General features: G+C 38.9%; 1 protein-coding gene across 2 annotated transcripts in view; it reads left to right on the top strand.

Annotated features, from left to right (window-relative positions):
* Nucleotides 1–5667: 5667 nt before the first annotated feature.
* OGA (O-GlcNAcase) overlaps nucleotides 5668–20795 on the top strand; it is a 28308-nt gene continuing 13180 nt past the window's right edge. The window contains exons 1-8 of one of the 2 annotated variants that reach the window (XM_044665507.1): nucleotides 5668–5971; nucleotides 9974–10025; nucleotides 10295–10392; nucleotides 12143–12273; nucleotides 15844–16015; nucleotides 17228–17326; nucleotides 18074–18358; nucleotides 20606–20764. In XM_044665507.1, coding sequence (XP_044521442.1) covers nucleotides 5758–5971; nucleotides 9974–10025; nucleotides 10295–10392; nucleotides 12143–12273; nucleotides 15844–16015; nucleotides 17228–17326; nucleotides 18074–18358; nucleotides 20606–20764 — 1210 coding nt within the window. In that variant the 5' untranslated portion in view covers nucleotides 5668–5757. The remainder of the gene's footprint in view (nucleotides 5972–9973; nucleotides 10026–10294; nucleotides 10393–12142; nucleotides 12274–15843; nucleotides 16016–17227; nucleotides 17327–18073; nucleotides 18359–20605; nucleotides 20765–20795) is intronic. The other variant, XM_044665509.1, reaches the window with a different exon arrangement.

Raw genomic sequence — 20795 nt, 5'->3', positions numbered from 1 at the left:
CTACTGCTGCAGTAGAAAAGTGGGTCAATCTCGGGAGAGAAGGCCTGGCTCTTTAAGAAACAGATGCTGGGCTTCCGCGCTTGCGCACAGTAGAAGTAAACACCTCTCCCCCTCCCGTTCTCCCCTTCTTCAGGTGATGTAATGGTCCGTCCCAGAGTGCTCGCCTGATTCTACGGGGAGAAACTCGAATGGCACATTCCGCTGTTGCCTTTGCAATCCATATCCCTGCGACTCCTCAATTGCTTACCTCCCCCGCTAACTGGACTCAGTGGGTTGGCCCAGAGGCGGGGAGGGCGAGAAGGGTAGAAAGGACCGGTCTGAGCCGGTCTGCGGCGCAGGCGCAGTGCGGATAAACAGGAAGCGGGCGGTAGCGGCTGAGGCGAACTAGGGGCTCCAGGGAGAAGCGGCGGAAGGAGGAAGGGTAGTAGGAGGGCGGTGGCAACAGCAGCAGCAGCGGGTTCCCGGAGAGAAGAGAAGGGAAAGAAGTTGGCCTTCTGCCTTTGGGGAACAAAAAAGTTAGCTTGCCCCCCCTATTCCGGCTCTCTGGTTGCCCAGATCCGGCTCAGGCGGCGGCTGACAAAGGGCTCGCGCCGGGCACCGCCGCCTTCTCATCCGGGCATTCGGGCCCCTGTGGGGAGGTGGCGAGGGAGGAAGAGGGGGAGGGGAAAGGAAGGCGTAGCGGGCACGGAGAGCGCGCTCTCTACTCGGAGGTCCAATCTGAATCCCTGGGCCGACAGACAGACCGAGAGGACGGACGGAGGCCGGGAAGGTCCCGCAGTGACTGCGGCGGTGGCGGCGACCGGGGCTAGGAGGATGGTGCAGAAGGAGAACCAGGCGGCACTGGAGGAGCGGGAGAGCGAGCTCACCCCCAACCCTGCTGTCGCCGCTGCCACCGTCGGGGGTCCCCTGGAGCCGGCTGCAGCCCCATCCCCGGGGGAGGGCAGCCAGGCTGGGGCAGGAGGCGGAGCTGCCGCCGCCGCAGCAGCCTCTGGTGGAGCACGGAGGTTCCTCTGTGGTGTGGTGGAAGGTGAGGGCCTCTGTTGGGGCTGGGCTGAAGAGGGAAAGCCCCTGACCTTTTGCGAGGGTGGGAATTGGGGGAAGGGAAGAGGCAGTCCTTGGCCCCACCCTGTGGAGACTGTGGGCTTTGGAAAAGGGGAAGAATAGCTGGTACACCTCATCCCTCTATATACCCTGTGGGATTGATACTTCCTTTTGCGCTCCGCGGCCTGACCGCACCCGTTTTGGGCACATATCCAAGTACCTTCGCTGGCCCTTCGGCTAGTGCCCGGAGAAGGAAAGGGCGGGTTCTGATTCTAGAACCCTTGCTGCGCAATCTTACAATTTCTTAGGATCTTTTTTTCCTCCCCCAAATCGCGTCTCCCATCCCCCCCACTTCACCTCCCTCCCGTTCCCTCCCCCCCCCCCCCCGCACTTTTGTAATCTGGCCCGAAGGGGAAGCAGCTGCAGCACCGCCTGTATTTTTAATCTATGCCTTGCCGTTTTGCTCTGCCGTCTTCATTCCCAAATTCCTTTGAGGTCCGTACTGCCGGTTTAGAAACCATCTTGAGAGTCTTCCCGAGTTACTTTTGCTCGTGTGCCATATGAGCGGCCTAATCTGTTCTGGAATTGAAGGACAGAGTTGTGAGGCTCAAAAGTGATAACATACAGTCTCGGACGTTAACCTTTTTTATAAATTTTAACCACAATAATTATTAGAAGTTAGTTTTGATGAATTAAGAGCAGGCCGAAAATTATTCGCAGTGTACCCGGTGGTTAACTAGAAACGTACCATTTTGAGTTCCCAGCACCTGCCTCTGTGCTTTGGCTCTTTCTTTGTAAAGCCCAAATCAACATTTGTTGATTACTTTCGTTTATAAAAGTAATACTTAGTAGGCGAGCCAACCAGAAAATGGTTTGGTTGTGTATTACCTAAACCGACGTAAAGGATCCTGTTCTCCCAAGCATTATTCATGCATTTGAGTTTGCTGCTTAAAAGTTCCCCACCCTTTTAATTTTCCTTTGAAACGTTTTAGCTACCTAGAGTTTAGCAGACATTTGTCTTGTTAGCATGTTTCATTCCCTATGTTATGTAACAAGTAAATTTTTTTGTATATCAGAAGAACACTCCCTAATGTTATTTCTGCTAAAAGACAAAGATGAAAAACATTTCTGACTTGGTAAGGGAACTCCTTGCTAATATTAGACTTTGTTCCTAAGTGAGGATCAACAGCTGTGAATTTGAAAGATGATGGAGACTCTTGACCTTAGTTGTTCAGAAATAGTTTGACTCTACTAATTAAAGCTTTAAAATTTGTAAATTACTACTTGTAGAGCCAGTGATTTTCTGAGGCTGTGGACAGTAAATCTGTTTTTTTATCAAAGTCACTAATTACCTCCGAGAATGCTTTTTAAAAGTTTGTGAATTGCATAGGTGCAGTCTGCATCTGGCTGCAGTTAATGCTTGTGAAATTATATGTAACAGTATTTTGACTTACCAGCTGTTATATTTTATTAACACCTATTCAGTTATATGCAGTCAGAAACACTCCAGTAGAATCAACATGTTTCTACCTGAGAAGGGACGTGTGTGTTTATATGTGTATATACACACATAAAGTGTACAGAAACATATATATATGTTCCGGTACACTAGTTGTGGAAAAAGTCTTAAAGCAAGACAACTCAAATAGAGAACTCTTAATAGAGAAGAGCTCTTGGTCACATCATTTTGTTTGTTTTTCAAAGCAGAATTGTGTAGTTCTCTCTCCTGCCCCTAGAGGCCAGTTCTCTGTTCCCGTGTGACTGCACCTGAGTCAGCACAGATTCTTTGTTCTTCTGGTTTGGNTAAGAGGTTATTTCAATAGTTTAGGAAAGAACTAATGAGGTCTCATAATTGGGTGATGGCCTTATAAGTGGAAAAAAGGGAACTAATGTTGAAATGATGTGAAGATAAACGAATAAGACTTGGCAACTGACTAGCTATAAGAAGTAATGGAGACTGAAGAGTTCATGATGACTCTGGGATTGGGAATCCTGAATGACTAGAAGGAACGTGGTATCTACAAATAAAACAGGGATTTTAGGAAGAGAGGTTGGTTTGACAAAAAAGAGAATGAATTCTGTTTTAGAGTTGCTAAATGTGAGATGCCTATCAGACAAAAAATTTCTAATAGATGTGAGATTTGAACCCAGAAAAGACACTAGAGTTGGATACAGAGATCCACAAATCATTTGAATAGAAATGATCACTGAACCTTTGGAAGCTGAGGAGATTACAGAGAAAGAAATAGGGAGAGGGTCTCTAGCCATGGGTGTAAACCCACAGTTAAGTGAATGGGACATGGAGAAGGATCCAGCAAGAATACAGAGGACTGGTCAGACAGGTAAGAGGAGAAACAAGAGAGCCTCATAAAAATCCAAAGAAAAGAGAGAATCTAGGAAGAGAGGGAGGGTAATTAATTGTGTCAAATATTGCAGAGGTCAAAAAAGCTTGAGGATTAAGAAAATGTGATAATTTTAGAAATATTGAAACTTTTGAAAGAGTAATTTCAGTTGAGTAAGGAAGTCTGAAACCAGACTGCAAGAGCCTAATAAGCGTAGGTAATTATGGTGGACAATTTGTTCTAAGGGTTTGATTGGGAAAGAGAAAAGATATAGGATAATAGCTGGAGAGGACAGTAAAGAATGAGTGTGTTTTAAGGATTGGCCTTGGTTAGGAAAAAGGCCACTTCTTCACCCATTTGGAATAAAGGAAAGGATATGACATCAAGGTTTTGGAAATATAAAGTAGAAGAGAAGAGGGAATTCACAGAGAATGGCCTCTTCCCACCCCTACCCACACAGTAAAAAATGAGATAATATTCTCTGCTTAGAGTGTGGGAAAAGGGTGCTACAGAAGGTTCGAGAGGGCTGTAAATGCTTGATTTGAAGATTATGGCAGATAATCAGTTAGAGAAAGATTGCCTTGTAAGACCCAGTCAAGATTAGATAACAATTTTTTGTTTTTGTTGATAGATCTCTCTGAGGCAACTATACTAAGTTCAGTTTCAATATGGTAAGCTCATAGGAGTTGGGGATCATTAGGTTACCTAATTAAGGGTCAAAATAATCGAGATTTGGAGGTCAGCTAGGTGGCTCAGTATACAGAGAGCCAAGTTTGGAGTTGAGAGGTTCAAATCTAGCCTCAGATAATATAGTCTAGTAGCTAGCAAGTTGGTCTTGGAATTTCAAAGTCCAACTTTTGATTTATACTAGCTGGAGATTTTGGCCTGGTTGATTACCTTCCCAGTGCCCCAAGGAAACCCTCTAATTCTATATAAATAACAAAGGAGTTACTGATCTTCATCATCAGCGGGGATTTCTACCAGGAAGTTCCAGGTACCTTATGAAATCACAGGTGGTGATGACTGAAAAAAAAAAAAAAATGAAGAGATCATCTTCTAGTAAGGTAATCAGGAAAGCTCAGGCCAGAAGATATGGCACCTAAGGGAATGCTTTCCATAGACAGCCTGACATGTTGGAAAGACTACAGTACTGAATTCACAATGGAAGAGCCCAGTTCCAGGCCTGGCCTTTGATTCTTCCCAAAGTGATCGTGGGCAAGTTTTCTTACCTGCAAAATGGAGAGGATACGAATATCACTTGGGAATTCGGAAAGCGCTTTATTAAATTTAAAACGCTATAAAGGGTGCCCCAAAAGTCTTAGGACAGTTGTAGGGTTGAGTGCTGGCCTTTGGGAACATCTAGGGTAAATAGACTGGTCAATAACAATGACGTGTATTCACGGAAATAGACCACTGCAAGGCGAAGCCTGGGCAAGCCAGGCAATCTATTCTAGCTGGAGGGCAAACATGTGAAGGGGAGTAGTGTGAAATAAGGATGGAAAGTTAAATTATGGAGGACACGCTAACTAGACTAGCCCAGGACCTGGGGAATTGAACCGGACTACTGCTGCAGTAGAAAAGTGGGTCAATCTCGGGAGAGAAGGCCTGGCTCTTTAAGAAACAGATGCTGGGCTTCCGCGCTTGCGCACAGTAGAAGTAAACACCTCTCCCCCTCCCGTTCTCCCCTTCTTCAGGTGATGTAATGGTCCGTCCCAGAGTGCTCGCCTGATTCTACGGGGAGAAACTCGAATGGCACATTCCGCTGTTGCCTTTGCAATCCATATCCCTGCGACTCCTCAATTGCTTACCTCCCCCGCTAACTGGACTCAGTGGGTTGGCCCAGAGGCGGGGAGGGCGAGAAGGGTAGAAAGGACCGGTCTGAGCCGGTCTGCGGCGCAGGCGCAGTGCGGATAAACAGGAAGCGGGCGGTAGCGGCTGAGGCGAACTAGGGGCTCCAGGGAGAAGCGGCGGAAGGAGGAAGGGTAGTAGGAGGGCGGTGGCAACAGCAGCAGCAGCGGGTTCCCGGAGAGAAGAGAAGGGAAAGAAGTTGGCCTTCTGCCTTTGGGGAACAAAAAAGTTAGCTTGCCCCCCCTATTCCGGCTCTCTGGTTGCCCAGATCCGGCTCAGGCGGCGGCTGACAAAGGGCTCGCGCCGGGCACCGCCGCCTTCTCATCCGGGCATTCGGGCCCCTGTGGGGAGGTGGCGAGGGAGGAAGAGGGGGAGGGGAAAGGAAGGCGTAGCGGGCACGGAGAGCGCGCTCTCTACTCGGAGGTCCAATCTGAATCCCTGGGCCGACAGACAGACCGAGAGGACGGACGGAGGCCGGGAAGGTCCCGCAGTGACTGCGGCGGTGGCGGCGACCGGGGCTAGGAGGATGGTGCAGAAGGAGAACCAGGCGGCACTGGAGGAGCGGGAGAGCGAGCTCACCCCCAACCCTGCTGTCGCCGCTGCCACCGTCGGGGGTCCCCTGGAGCCGGCTGCAGCCCCATCCCCGGGGGAGGGCAGCCAGGCTGGGGCAGGAGGCGGAGCTGCCGCCGCCGCAGCAGCCTCTGGTGGAGCACGGAGGTTCCTCTGTGGTGTGGTGGAAGGTGAGGGCCTCTGTTGGGGCTGGGCTGAAGAGGGAAAGCCCCTGACCTTTTGCGAGGGTGGGAATTGGGGGAAGGGAAGAGGCAGTCCTTGGCCCCACCCTGTGGAGACTGTGGGCTTTGGAAAAGGGGAAGAATAGCTGGTACACCTCATCCCTCTATATACCCTGTGGGATTGATACTTCCTTTTGCGCTCCGCGGCCTGACCGCACCCGTTTTGGGCACATATCCAAGTACCTTCGCTGGCCCTTCGGCTAGTGCCCGGAGAAGGAAAGGGCGGGTTCTGATTCTAGAACCCTTGCTGCGCAATCTTACAATTTCTTAGGATCTTTTTTTCCTCCCCCAAATCGCGTCTCCCATCCCCCCCACTTCACCTCCCTCCCGTTCCCTCCCCCCCCCCCCCCGCACTTTTGTAATCTGGCCCGAAGGGGAAGCAGCTGCAGCACCGCCTGTATTTTTAATCTATGCCTTGCCGTTTTGCTCTGCCGTCTTCATTCCCAAATTCCTTTGAGGTCCGTACTGCCGGTTTAGAAACCATCTTGAGAGTCTTCCCGAGTTACTTTTGCTCGTGTGCCATATGAGCGGCCTAATCTGTTCTGGAATTGAAGGACAGAGTTGTGAGGCTCAAAAGTGATAACATACAGTCTCGGACGTTAACCTTTTTTATAAATTTTAACCACAATAATTATTAGAAGTTAGTTTTGATGAATTAAGAGCAGGCCGAAAATTATTCGCAGTGTACCCGGTGGTTAACTAGAAACGTACCATTTTGAGTTCCCAGCACCTGCCTCTGTGCTTTGGCTCTTTCTTTGTAAAGCCCAAATCAACATTTGTTGATTACTTTCGTTTATAAAAGTAATACTTAGTAGGCGAGCCAACCAGAAAATGGTTTGGTTGTGTATTACCTAAACCGACGTAAAGGATCCTGTTCTCCCAAGCATTATTCATGCATTTGAGTTTGCTGCTTAAAAGTTCCCCACCCTTTTAATTTTCCTTTGAAACGTTTTAGCTACCTAGAGTTTAGCAGACATTTGTCTTGTTAGCATGTTTCATTCCCTATGTTATGTAACAAGTAAATTTTTTTGTATATCAGAAGAACACTCCCTAATGTTATTTCTGCTAAAAGACAAAGATGAAAAACATTTCTGACTTGGTAAGGGAACTCCTTGCTAATATTAGACTTTGTTCCTAAGTGAGGATCAACAGCTGTGAATTTGAAAGATGATGGAGACTCTTGACCTTAGTTGTTCAGAAATAGTTTGACTCTACTAATTAAAGCTTTAAAATTTGTAAATTACTACTTGTAGAGCCAGTGATTTTCTGAGGCTGTGGACAGTAAATCTGTTTTTTTATCAAAGTCACTAATTACCTCCGAGAATGCTTTTTAAAAGTTTGTGAATTGCATAGGTGCAGTCTGCATCTGGCTGCAGTTAATGCTTGTGAAATTATATGTAACAGTATTTTGACTTACCAGCTGTTATATTTTATTAACACCTATTCAGTTATATGCAGTCAGAAACACTCCAGTAGAATCAACATGTTTCTACCTGAGAAGGGACGTGTGTGTTTATATGTGTATATACACACATAAAGTGTACAGAAACATATATATATGTTCCGGTACACTAGTTGTGGAAAAAGTCTTAAAGCAAGACAACTCAAATAGAGAACTCTTAATAGAGAAGAGCTCTTGGTCACATCATTTTGTTTGTTTTTCAAAGCAGAATTGTGTAGTTCTCTCTCCTGCCCCTAGAGGCCAGTTCTCTGTTCCCGTGTGACTGCACCTGAGTCAGCACAGATTCTTTGTTCTTCTGGTTTGGCACCATTCCTAAAATGAATAAGAAGAGACAGTTTAACTTTTAAGTAATTCCATGTCCTGTCCAAACCCCCTCCTCTTTTTCCCCTCAAAAAAAAAAATCCTTGTTAAGATATAACTGATGTATAACAACACTTGTTCCTCCACTTTAAAGCAGAATACTCCTTTTCTTCTCTTGGTTCTAGTCAACCAGAATCATGATTCTAATTGTTTTTTATAGAATATGTTTTAGGATTATTTAGAAAATCAGCCTAAACCTCAAGAAATCAGTTTGTAGCTTTTTTTTTTAATGACTATCAAAGAAGTTGGTCAGCGATACAATTTTTCCTACTTTTCCTGATGCTGAGACCATTAGGAAAGGTGGGAACTCTAGTAAAAATTAACTGTTTAAAAACTACTTAAAATAACTCATAAGGGATAGACAGGAGAACTTGACAGGATTAGAAACCATCTTGATTAAGATGTCACCAGGCTTCTTTAAGTCTGTTTCATTATTAATAAAAATCAGAACTTATTAAATTTGTATCTTCTTGGATAGTTTTATGTAAATTACTGACTTTAAAATGCGGATAGCACCCACAGAAGATTTGCCTTGGGCCCCCTTAGCAAGTATATAATTGTGACTACAATGTTAAAAAGATGTGTATGAATATATTTTCTGTTAAAATATTACCATAGTAATTGAAAAAATAGCATTTAGAGTGCCTTTTTTCATCTTAAAATCATAGACTCGGAGCTTGCAAAGACCTTGGAGGTTAAAGGCTACTCTTTATCCATTATAATATCCCTGAAAGGAAGTAGCTACTCTCTCTTTTAGAGATGATGCTATGTTAAGTATGAGAGGAAAAAATTTGATGTAATAGAAGAATTAGGACTGAAAAGTGCCTAACTCCAGTATTATGTTCATAGAGCTGTTTATGTCATCCATCTATAGGGTTTTTTCTGCATTGTGTCACTAGTTTTTTTGACATCTCTTACGGGAATTGTTCTGGAGTACCATCAGGTTCTTGAGAATTTTTTATCTTTAAAGTAGCTGCTCTAGAATGGAAGATACTGGAGATTTTCCTGTCTGGGTCTGCTTCCTATACTTAATTTGTTGTGAATGTGGCTTTGCCAATCATTTCTTTGATTGTAGACAGCTTTTGTTTCCAAGTAGTTAAAGAATTTTTTAAAATAACTTACAAATGGTCGTTACAGGTAAAGCCAAGTTCCTTTCTAATTTTTTTCTCTTCTGTTCTACCTTAATTGTTCTTTGCCCTCACCTACTCCGATAACATATTCTCCATCAGAAAACAATAAAAATTATTAGTCAAACCAAAAATCAAAAAAATCTAATTTAAGTGACCAAGAGTAATTGAAAAAGTTATCTTTAAATGACTCTACTATATGTGTGTGTGTATACATATATAATATTTAAAAAAAACAACCTTACCTTGAGGGGCAGCTAGTTGGCTCAATGGATTGATAGCTAGGCCGAGAAAGCCAAGAGATCCTGAGTTCAAATCCAGCTTCAGATACTTCCTAGCTGTGGGACCTTGGGCAAGTCACTTAACTCTAAATTCCTAGCCCTTGCTGCTCTTCTGCCTTGGAACCAATTTTTAATATCTATTCTAAGATAGAAGGTATATGCGGCAAGGGGTTTTCTATCTTAGTATCAATTTTAAGAAGAATAGCAAGGGCTAGGCAATGGGGGATTAAGTGATTTACTCAAGGTCACAAAGCTAGGAAATGCCTGAAATCAGATTTAAACCCAGGTCCTCCCAACTCCAGGCCTTGCACTATTCTATACTTTTTTTAACTGTTAGCATAGGGTCTTTGTTTTTGCTTTGCTTCACTGGATTATTCAGTAAATTTAATCAGACCCTAACTTGTCTCCTATGGACAAGAGAAACAAGGAGTCTCCCTTAGGTGAACAATTTTGAACCTCAAAGGGTCAGAGAAGAGTGAATAGTGGACATTAGGCAATTTCTACTCCCTAACCAAATTGTCAAAAGTGCTTAAACATCTTAAAATGACTTAAAGTACTTAGAATACCAATCTCAGATCTGACTGGTTTATAGATGATTATTTGATCCTCAGGGCTTGACTTTCCACTGCCATCACCAATAAACTCTGAACCCTGATTTAGAAATGAGGTAATTTTTGTTTGGAGATGTGAAAAAATAACTTGAATATTATTTTCAATCTAGGATTTTATGGAAGACCTTGGGTTATGGAACAGAGAAAAGAACTCTTCAGAAGGTAAATCATTATTTTTCAAAGGCAAGAAATGAAGGCGTACCTCCTTATAAATATTACATTTTCCATTCATTTGAGATTGTTAAACACCATAGAAACTTGTGAATAATTTGGTATTCTAAAAGTCTTTCATTTTGGTTATCTCCTATTTGAATATTGGTACTTTTTAAAGGAATATTGAGTTAACAATTTTCAAACTTTTTTCATTATAATGTCAGTCTACACATATACAAACAATTTTTTAAATATTTTATTCCCTTTTTCCCTTAAAGGCTACAGAAATGGGAATTAAATACATATTTGTATGCACCAAAAGATGATTACAAGCATAGGATGTTTTGGAGAGAGATGTATTCAGTGGAAGAAGCTGGTAATCGTTTTCCTTTTTAAGCATTTTTTTCTGAATATGTGTGTGTGTGTGTGTGCCTATTCATATATACATTTATATAAGTAAGAGAAACAGGTAGTCTTTTATATCTGTTTTTTGTATTTCAGGATTTCAACAAGTGATTTATTAGTATGTCCCAATTTTTTTTCTTTTTCTGTGAACAGTTTAGTTTGGTAAGAAGACTAAAGTCAAGCTCATGGTTTTAATTCCATGGGAATCAATTAGCTTTAGTTTATTCCAAATGTTTCATGCTATAGATCACAGAGGAGAACTTTGTCAGTAACTCATAGTTCAAAAGTTTTTATTTCATATATAGGTGAGGAAACAAGTCTAAGAGGTTTTGACTAAATAGTCATAAGAGTGATTTAGAATGTTTCATTTGAGGAAATTATGACCCACCCAAGAGAAAAAGATGGTACACATCTAGAACTGGTAGAGATTAGAGGCTATCTGTATCTTATGCATTACCTTTATTTTACATACAATGAAACTGAGATTCAGAGAGGTTAAGCGACATGCCCAAAGTGATCAGAGTAGCAAAGTTGGAATTCAAACCAAGGTTCTCTGACACCAAATCATGTTCTTTCTACAGTGCTGAGAATGTGGATAACTCAACACAAAGCCATCTCTTCTACATTGCCCTTCTGGTGATGACTCAGTTATATTAGCTTTAATGAGCAATGAAAAGCATTTTTTTTAACACATAAATTAGAATATGAACTCTCATTGTGCAGGATATTAAATGAATGGAGATAAAAGTCCTAATCACCTTTTCATTTAACTTTTTTGTCTTCATAATCACCTAATTAGAATTTGGGATAATGTAGCCCAGAGGACAAAAATCTAGCAAGGGAAGGAATTCAAAAGAAAATTTTGTTATTTTGCTGAGATTATCTTTAGTTGTGAAGAATTGGTTAAAATGTATAACTTCTTACTAGCTTCCATTGTATACTTGATGTAGTCACGCTAGTGTTATTAAAATTGTGAGAATAAAACTTTTAATTACTATTGTGGTACTACTTTTAAAAAGTTAATATTAAGATAAAAAGCAAAAACCTTTGTAATTTCTTTGGGAAATATGAGAAATTTACTTGAAATATTAAAGATTACACTAAATTTTAAAGTGTATTGCATATTTTAATATTTTCATTAATGAAGGGACAGTCATTTATTCAAGACCAGCACTTTTAAAACACTAAAGAAACTACTTGATTCTGAAGAAGTCGTTTTCTGCTTTTTAAGTTATTTTAAATTATAGATTATAATGCTTACATGTTTAGGATTTTGTGTTAAAACCATCATGGCTGCTTAAAGATGCATAATTAAATGATTTGTATTTACAGAATAATTGATAGTTTTGGGTTTTTTTTTTTAATGGGGAATGGGAATAGTTTTTAGTTTGAATTGCTCAAAGATTAAAGGATAATTTTTTCAAGTAAAAGAATTTATTTTTATGCCCTTTGTAAATTAACATTATTGTCAATATTCATATCATTCAACTGTTGTCACTCTTTCCCTCTACCCCTAAGGAAAACAGTACCTACCTAGCGTCTGGATATCTGATGTGGCACTCACTTTTAGCACAATTTAGAAAGATTCTCTTTCCCCTTTTTATACCCATTTTGCTAGGAATTTGAATACTTCAGTTACAAAGTTTACTTGCTTTGTAATATTTTCCACAAGGTATGAAATTATCTATAAACTTGGCTTTTTTTTTTTTTTTTTTTTTAAGAGCAACTTATGACACTCATTTCTGCTGCACAAGAGTATGAGATAGAATTCATCTATGCCATCTCGCCTGGACTAGACATCACCTTTTCTAATCCTAAAGAAGTGTCCACATTAAAAAGAAAACTGGATCAGGTAGTTTTTTTGTTCCTTAAAGGTTAGGTTAAAGATGAGTAGTTATATCGAGTTTAATGAATCGCTTTCTTGCATCTGAAAGGAAATTAAATTCCTATCATCTCTTGGGTAGTCACATTTTATGCTTCTGCTAGCAGAAAGGTACTTTGTAAAATGAAGCTGAGAAAATTTCACCTCAAGAACCATTCAATTCAAACAGCATTTTTAAAAGTGCCTACAATGTGCCAGTGTACTATGGATATGCTGATAAAAGGAACCAGTCCTTGTCCTCAGAGAGCTTAAATTGGGGGTGGACAGGACATTTATGTAGAAGTACAAGATATACAAAGTAATTTCAGGGCTGGGTTCAGGGAGTGTTGCTAATAAGTATAAAATGAAGAGGTTTCTTATATGAGGTGACATTTGAACCAAGTATTGATCTCATAGGGATTTGATTTGGGTAACTGGAAGCTGTTGGCCTTCACTAAAGTAGGAAAGTTAGAAAATATGAGAGATTGGGGAGCCAGAGTGTCAAATGAGTTTTAAGTTCAACAACCATGGGTATTGAGATGAGACTATCTCCATCATGTCTAGCAGTTGGTGTCATAGGACTGCAACTTAGGGGAAAGAGAGAGATCAAGATTAATCAGTCAATATTTATTATTAAGTGCCTATTACGTGCCTCTCTTTGAGAGACAAAAATGAAAGTTTCTGACCTTAAGGAATTTGGTCTTTGGGGAAGAGATGTCCACAAATAAGTGTATCCAAAATAATAAATACAAAGTAATTCAGGGAAGAGGGGCAGAAATTGCTGGAGTTAAAGGGAGAGGGGAATCAGAAGATACTTCATGTGAGCAGTAGGAGGGAATAGTAGTATATGCAGGGGCAGAGAAGATGGCAAGGCATCTAGACTATGGTGGATCAATGTGTGAAGTATAGTTTGGAGTTGGCTGGTTAAGTAGAATAGATCAGTTTTGAGTTCCCAGTTAGGAGGACAACTCAGCCCAGGACAATATTAAAAGCAAGGGAGAAGAGGAAGCTAGGTGGCTCAGTGGATTGAGAGCCAGGCCTAGAGATGGGAGGTCCTAAGTTCATATCTGGCCTTAGACACTTCCCAGTTGTGTGACCCTGGGCAAATAATTTAACCCCATTGCCTAGCCCTTACCACTCTTCTGCCTTGGAACCAATACATGATATTGATTCTGAGGTAGAAGGTAAGGGTTCTTTAAAATTATTTATATATATATATATAACATAATTATATCTATAATATGTATATATATACACATATAAAAGCAAAGGAGAAAATCATTAGGAGGAGAATGTAATCAACAGTGTCATGTGGTAGAGAGGTCAAGAAGGATGAAGACTTAAACCATTGACTATTGTTTAAGAAATAATTGATAACTGGAAAGAGCAGTTTCAGTTAAGTAAGGTCAAAAGCTAGATTGCAAAGGGTCGAGAAGTAAATGAGGAGAGGAAGTGAAGGCAGCTTTTCTACATGTTTGGCTAATAAAAGTAGTTTGAGGAAATGGGAGAGGCATAGTGAGGTTTTTTCATTTCCTTCAGTGGCTGCTCTCAGTGTTTGGTCTATAGAATCCCGGGGATCCATGAGACCGTTTCATGAGGTCTACAAGATCAAAACTATTTTCATAGTATTAAGATGTTTATTAAAATACTCCCTTTTCCAAATTCACATCTGTGAGGACTTTCTTAATCTACTTAGAATAAAGTAAACATTTATTGAGCACCTACTATGTACCAAGTCTATGCCAAGTGATTTATAAATATCTCATTTGAGGATCACAACAACTCTGGAAGATAGATGGTATTATCCTCATTTTACAGTTGCAGAAATTAAACCAAGAGAAGTAAAGTGACTTGCCCAGAATCTATATATCTGTATCTCTATGTAAAAGGTACATTTTAAAATGTACTTTATGTACTTCTAGCTGAAGGTTTTTGTGTTGGTTACATGTTAATGATAAAAATTAAGTGTAGAAATTTCTAGGTGAACTTTGAAGTTGCATACACTGTGTTTTCTATCAGAACATGTTCAAAATAGAAATAGGTTGTATCACTATATGTGTATAATATATCAAACTGCCTGCCTTCTCAAGGAGGGAGAAAATTTGAAGTTCAATTTAAAAAAATCAAATGTTAAAAATTATTTTTTAATGTAAATGAGGGGGTAATATTTTTTTGTGTGTACCATAAAAACTTTTTACATTTAGGCCTTGTTGGAAAATTCTCTTTCTGTTCTTAAATTGCCAAACAGAAAAGGTGCAAAGTAAAGTACCACTTAAGATTGGGTCGGGAACACTGTAGGTTTGACTTTCTAGTTTTCTTAAGATTACTCAGTCATTTCTGAGCTAGTGCATTGCTGTTAGATTTTCCTGTATTTTTTCCTGCATTGCTGTACCTTTTTTCTTCAGTAACTAAATGTGAGGTGGAAAAACAATCCATATAGCTGCTTTTTAAAAATATCATGGCAGGTTGCATCTATGGACAAAAAGAAAATTATTGCCAATATAGCTATTATATTTCTTGTCTCTATCATGATACATTGATAGTGTTTGTCCTTGTAATATTATAATAATACAATATTGTAATGTTACAATACCTTGTAAAATGAGAGTCCTAGACTATCTAATTTCTGAGGTCTCATAGTACTTTGTAATTTTCTACATTTGGAAATGGGATTGGTCTTGATTTCTTTGGGGGGGTGTTTTGTTTTTTAATTTCAGGTTGTTTCTCTTGGAAAAAAAAAAGTTAGAACACCTACAAATAGAAAACATAATCCAGATCATGAGCCAATAGAGGAGCTGGAGAAGGAACAGGTCAGGCAGGTAGATGCTTGAGGAATTATTATCACAAAAACCCAGTTAGTATCCACAGTAGCTAGTGGTCAGCCTTGTCACGTGTAGCAAACAGGTTGAGAAGAAGCAGGATTAATTAGGAAAGGCCACCAGATTTTTATGAGATTATTGATAACTAGAGAAGACTGTGTTTAAGAACAGGTGGCCAAGAGTTCAGTAGTAGAAACTAGTAAAGTATTTTGACTGAGAAAAGGAAGAGAGATAGAAGACAATAGTTTGAGAGAATGTTTAGAGCCTACTGAAGTTTATTCAGTATAGAGATTTGGCCATGTTAGAAGCCATTAGAGAAATGAACCAGCAGATATAGAGAAATTGAAGACTCGGTGTGCTGGAGAAAATGGTAATTAAATGCATATGTAGATGGTGGGCTACAGCAAGGAGAAGGGTTACTTTTTTTGTCAATCTCTGGGAGAAGGGAAGAAAGAATAGAAGATAGTGTCAAGAGGTATTATAAATGAAGATAAGAAGGATCTCACATCTAATGACCTCAATTTGTACTTAGATTTTTTTTTAAACTGTTGAGTTGAATTAGAGTATTTTTATTGATGTTAGAAATCAATAAAATGTGTTCAACTAAAAAAAATAAATCTATGAGAAGTTAAAGGGTTAGATTTTCCTTTAGGTTCTAAGAATTTATATCTTAATAGAATTTACATCATAACCTAAACACACAAGCTTTTGTGGTCTTAAGAATCTTAATGTTTTCTTCCAGGTTTCCCAGTTTGGTTGCAGATCCTTTGCCTTGCTTTTTGATGATATTGATCACAACATGTGTGCAGCAGACAAAGAAGTGTTCAGTTCTTTTGCTCATGCCCAAGTCTCTATAACAAATGAAATTTATCAGTATTTAGGGGAGCCAGAAACCTTTCTGTTCTGCCCCACAGGTAAAAGCATCATTATCTCTTCTCTGTCTATCACCAGTCAAGGGAATAGATGGGTATGAATAACTGGCTAGGAGGGAAGAATCATGCTTTTCCCAAATAGTATCTAAAAGCTTTAATAAAAATTGGAGAAGCCAAGGAAAATTACATTACTTTAAATGGTAGTTAAGGAATCTAAGGGTATTATCACTTGAAAATAAAATTTTAGGTAGTATTTAATTCCATTACTTTTCATTTCCATTTTTTTGTTCCCTTCTTTGCTCTCATCTATATCTGTACTTTTTTTTTTTTTCCTACTTCTACCACATTGAGTACTGTGGCTTGAGAAACCATTTTTTTTCTTTTTCATTTTTCAGTAAGTAAAAAGCTACTTCAGGTGTTCTCTTTCACCCCCACCCCCCTGCTCAACCAAAAGTTTTATCTTCTCAGAAAGTAATTAAATTATTAAAATTGTTTGGGGGACAACTTAAGTGAAACAGTGGATAGAGAGCCAGGCTTGCTATCAAGAGGCACCAGGATTCAGATCTGACCTTAAGATACTTCTTAGCTGTGTGAATCTTGGCAAGTCACTTAATCTTGTTTGCTTAGCCCTTGCTCTTCAGTCTTTTAAGAGTATTACTAAGAAAGTAGTAAAGGTTTTAAAAATAAATAAAAATAGTTTGGACTGGATTAATTTCTTTGAGTTACCTTTCCCACAGCATACCACCTACCACCAGAGAGGTATTTTTATCTATGTCAAAGGCAACATGAATTTTCAATGTTTTAGAATAAGCTTATATTAAGATTCACTTAAAATACACAAACCTGAATTTAACTGTATTTGGAAGCATTAAACTTTCTTGGATATAAGCCTATACTGTCTTTGAGATGGAATTTAATTATCACTATCTCTGGGATTGAAACTAAGAGATTTGTGGGCAATTCAGACCCAGGATTGATTATTGTCACTTGTCTCATAATGCAGTTTCTGGTGGCTGCTCTTAGAATAATAGAAAGAATTCCGGAATAGTGTGAGGACAATTGTCAGAATTTGTTAATTGACCCTTAAATTAGTGCCTTAAGAGACTTCACTGCCTTAAAAGGATTAATCTTGACATTTTACGTAAATTATATTTAATCAGACAAATAGAAAATGAGAGGGTTTTTTCAGAACAAGATTTTTATTTAAAAAAAATTTTTCCCATTAATCATTATTCTTGAACTTTCTTCACTCAGAATATTGTGGAACTTTTTGCTATCCAAATGTTTCTCAGTCTCCTTATTTAAGGACTGTGGGTGAAAAGCTGTTACCTGGTATTGATGTGTTGTGGACTGGTAAGTTTTTATTTTTTTAAAGACTATGTAATAAAATTTTTGATGAGATGGATTAGGAAAGGCAATTATGTGGTTAATTGAATTTTCTGGTTATCTTTAATAAGAAATTTTGTTGCTTTTGCCACTGAAAAACTTTCTTATATATTAGCATATCAAAATCGGTACTACCTTTACCGCTCTGAAAAGGTGTGACAGTTGGTCACCAAGAATCCCTGAATTGGTTGCATAAACCACCTGATTATCTCTGAAGACTTCTCCTTGTTCCCTCATTTCCCTGTCAATGACAACTCTATCCCACTCTTCTTATCTTTCCTTTATTCCCCCTGTAACTCCTGTTCAATTAATAAACTACTCCTACTAGTTTCAAATTCTTGCAATGCCTCCTAGTCATTCTGAACATCACTTATTTTTACAGCACTGTGTGGAGGTGTATATAAGTAATTAGTGATTAGAATAAGTGTTTTATTGACTTTAGCATGTGACAAAAGTATTTTTTTTTTCAAAAACCAGCTAAATCCTTTTGAATTTTCTAATAATTTACCTGTTTCTCCTAAGTCATGTTCTTCCTTCCTTCCTCTTCCAAAAATATGAGGGTTAGGTTAATTGAGTTCTTCATTAGTTTGTGATGAACTAAATTGGTTTCAAGAGCTATCTAGAAAGTCATTGTATAGTAGATTAAACTCATTATTAGTTTATATATTTACGTACAGATGAAATACTCTTAATAGGCATTACTTATGGTTACAGGTCCGAAAGTTGTTTCTAAAGACATTCCAGTAGAGTCCATTGAAGAGGTTTCCAAGATTATTAAAAGAGCTCCAGTTATTTGGGATAACATTCATGCTAATGATTATGACCAGAAGAGACTGTTTCTTGGTCCATACAAAGGACGATCAACAGAGCTCATTCCACGACTAAAAGGAGTCCTAACTAATCCAAACTGTGAATTTGAAGCTAACTATGTTGCTATTCACACTCTGGCCACCTGGTACAAATCAAATATGAATGGAGTGAGGAAAGATGTAGTAATGAGTAAGTAAATTTTATGGGAAGAAAACTGAGAGGGCTATTGGGGGGGGTACTGTTCTTAAGTAGAATGAATATGACATCTTTCTTTTTCTGAAGTGATAAAGATTACATATCTTTTAAGGGCATTTGGGTGATTTGGCATACTCTTATCGTGTGTATTTGAGCCAAGCAAGCAAGTACCCCAAAACCTGAGGTGTTCCTATTACCTTGCATAGTTAGATATTTGTTTTTAAAACTCATATTGGGGCCAGCATTGAATTAATTGCTGTACTTTTTTTAAGCATGGAAGTCTTGATTGAAAATGGAAAGTTTTGTTTGAAACCAAAATAAGAACAAAAGTCTTATTTCTTATTGTATTTTTTTAAAAACCTTTCTCAAGGTATATGCCTGAAACCAAAATATTTCCATCTTTGCCCCAACATTTCTTCCTTGTTTTTCTAGGACAATAATCATTGTCCTAGTCAATCCTGGTTGGAAATCTTAAGTCATCCATCACTCTTGCCTCTTTCACATTAGTTTGTTTTCCTATTCTACTTCTGAAATCACTCATCTATCTGTTTATCCCCTTTTTTGCTTCTTAATGTGGAAGCAAAACCTGCCTTTTTATTGTGGAGGTGGGGAATAAACTAAAGAGAAAAGACTATTAGTATTCATCTTTTCCTATTATCAATGTAATTTCTAGTCTATGGAAGGAGGAAAGAAGGAATAAACATTTATTAAGCACCTACTGTATGTCCTAGACACTGTTAAAAAGCATATTATAAATATTATCTCATTTGACACATAATACAGACACATTCCACCACTATATCAAGACTTTCAAATCCAAATTTATCTTCCATAGCTACTATAATTTCTACTGTATCCAAATTATCCAAGCTCTTGTCTTCCATGAAGTGGGACTATATTCATAGTTTTTCTGGATCAGTATTACAGGTTCAGAATATTGAGGGGCATAATCCATAATGCTCTCCAGAATCTAAGGAGAACAAGGCATTATATTCACCCCCTTTTTTCCCCACTCCCACTCCTGTGCTTAAAGCACTGATTCTGTCTTCTCTAGACTACCAATAGTTTTCTAATTGGTGTCCTTCACCCCTTAAGTCTGTTCTACCATATTGCTAACAGTATTGATACTTGCTTAAAAATATTTGTTCCCCATTTCCTGCAGAACGTAATCCAAACTCTTTCTTTTCTCTCTTTAGTACCTTTATTTATGCCATTACTCACACCCAAAGTATTTCATACCATTTTACTAGAGGAATGGAATAAGCATTTATATAGCACTTATGTGCCAGGCCCTGTGCTATGCACTTTACAAATGTTATCTCATGTGATCCTCACAAAAGCCCTTTGATGTAGGTACTGTTATCTCAATTTTACAATTGTGGGAGCTAAGACAGACAAATAAAATTACTTGCCCAGGTTCACAGTTTCTGAAGTTGGATTTGAACTCAGAGGTGCCCCTGCCTTGTAGATTTAGTGCTTTTTCCACAATGCCACCTAGCTACCTGCTATGTTCAGCTCAAATATTACCTTTCCCACAAAGTTCTTTATTTCCTGTTTCTCACTGGGTAGGGCATGGCTTCTATGTTCTTGTTCTCCTTGTTTATATAACTCAATGTTATTTCCCTTCTTCAGCCTTTTGTTGTAACATATCTTTGTTTTATGCCTTTAATAGATAATGAGCTCCCTATGGGTAGAGACTGAATCCTTTTTTGGTACTTATCATCTCTACCCTTATAGAGTAACCTAGACTTAGAATATTCATCATTGTTTTCAAGTGTCATTTAGGAAAGGTATCATTCACAACAAAGGAAGCTCATCAGTGTATTAGCCTATGCTATAGATTGCATGGGAGATGCTGGAGAAATTGAGTTTGTTTTTTAAGTTATGTCTACAAATAGTGTTTAAAGGGTAGGTTTTATCCAAAGAAGCAACTTTGGGAGTAGTAACGCAAAAGAAAAACATATGATTGGTCATGTGGTTCCATAGGGATAAGATTGGGGATTTTGATTTTAAATGTTCGCTCTATTGCAAATATTAATAATATGGAAATAGGTTTTGAACAATGAGACATGTATAACCCAGGGGAAATGCTTGTCAGCTGGGGGGGTGGTGGTAAGAACATGAATTATGTAACCATGGAAAAGTATTATAAATTAATTAAAAATAAAATTTAAAAAGAATAGGCTTTAATGCGCTTTTATCATTTTCCAATCAGAATTTTCTCATTTTTATTTGTTGCAGCTGATAGTGAAGACAGTACGGTATCTATTCAGATCAAATTAGAAAATGAAGGCAGTGATGAAGATATTGAAACTGATGTACTGTATAGTCCTCAGATGGCCTTGAAGTTGGCTTTAACAGAATGGCTGCAGGAGTTTGGTGTACCTCATCAATATAGCAGTAAGAAAGACTGTTCTTTGTCGATTATCAT

This window comes from Gracilinanus agilis, chromosome 2 (genome assembly GCF_016433145.1).
Source record: "Gracilinanus agilis isolate LMUSP501 chromosome 2, AgileGrace, whole genome shotgun sequence".
In the NCBI taxonomy this organism is placed as follows: Eukaryota; Metazoa; Chordata; class Mammalia; order Didelphimorphia; family Didelphidae; genus Gracilinanus; species Gracilinanus agilis.
The sequence above is the reverse complement of the archived record's forward strand: the minus strand, read 5'-3'. Positions and strand labels throughout refer to the sequence as shown.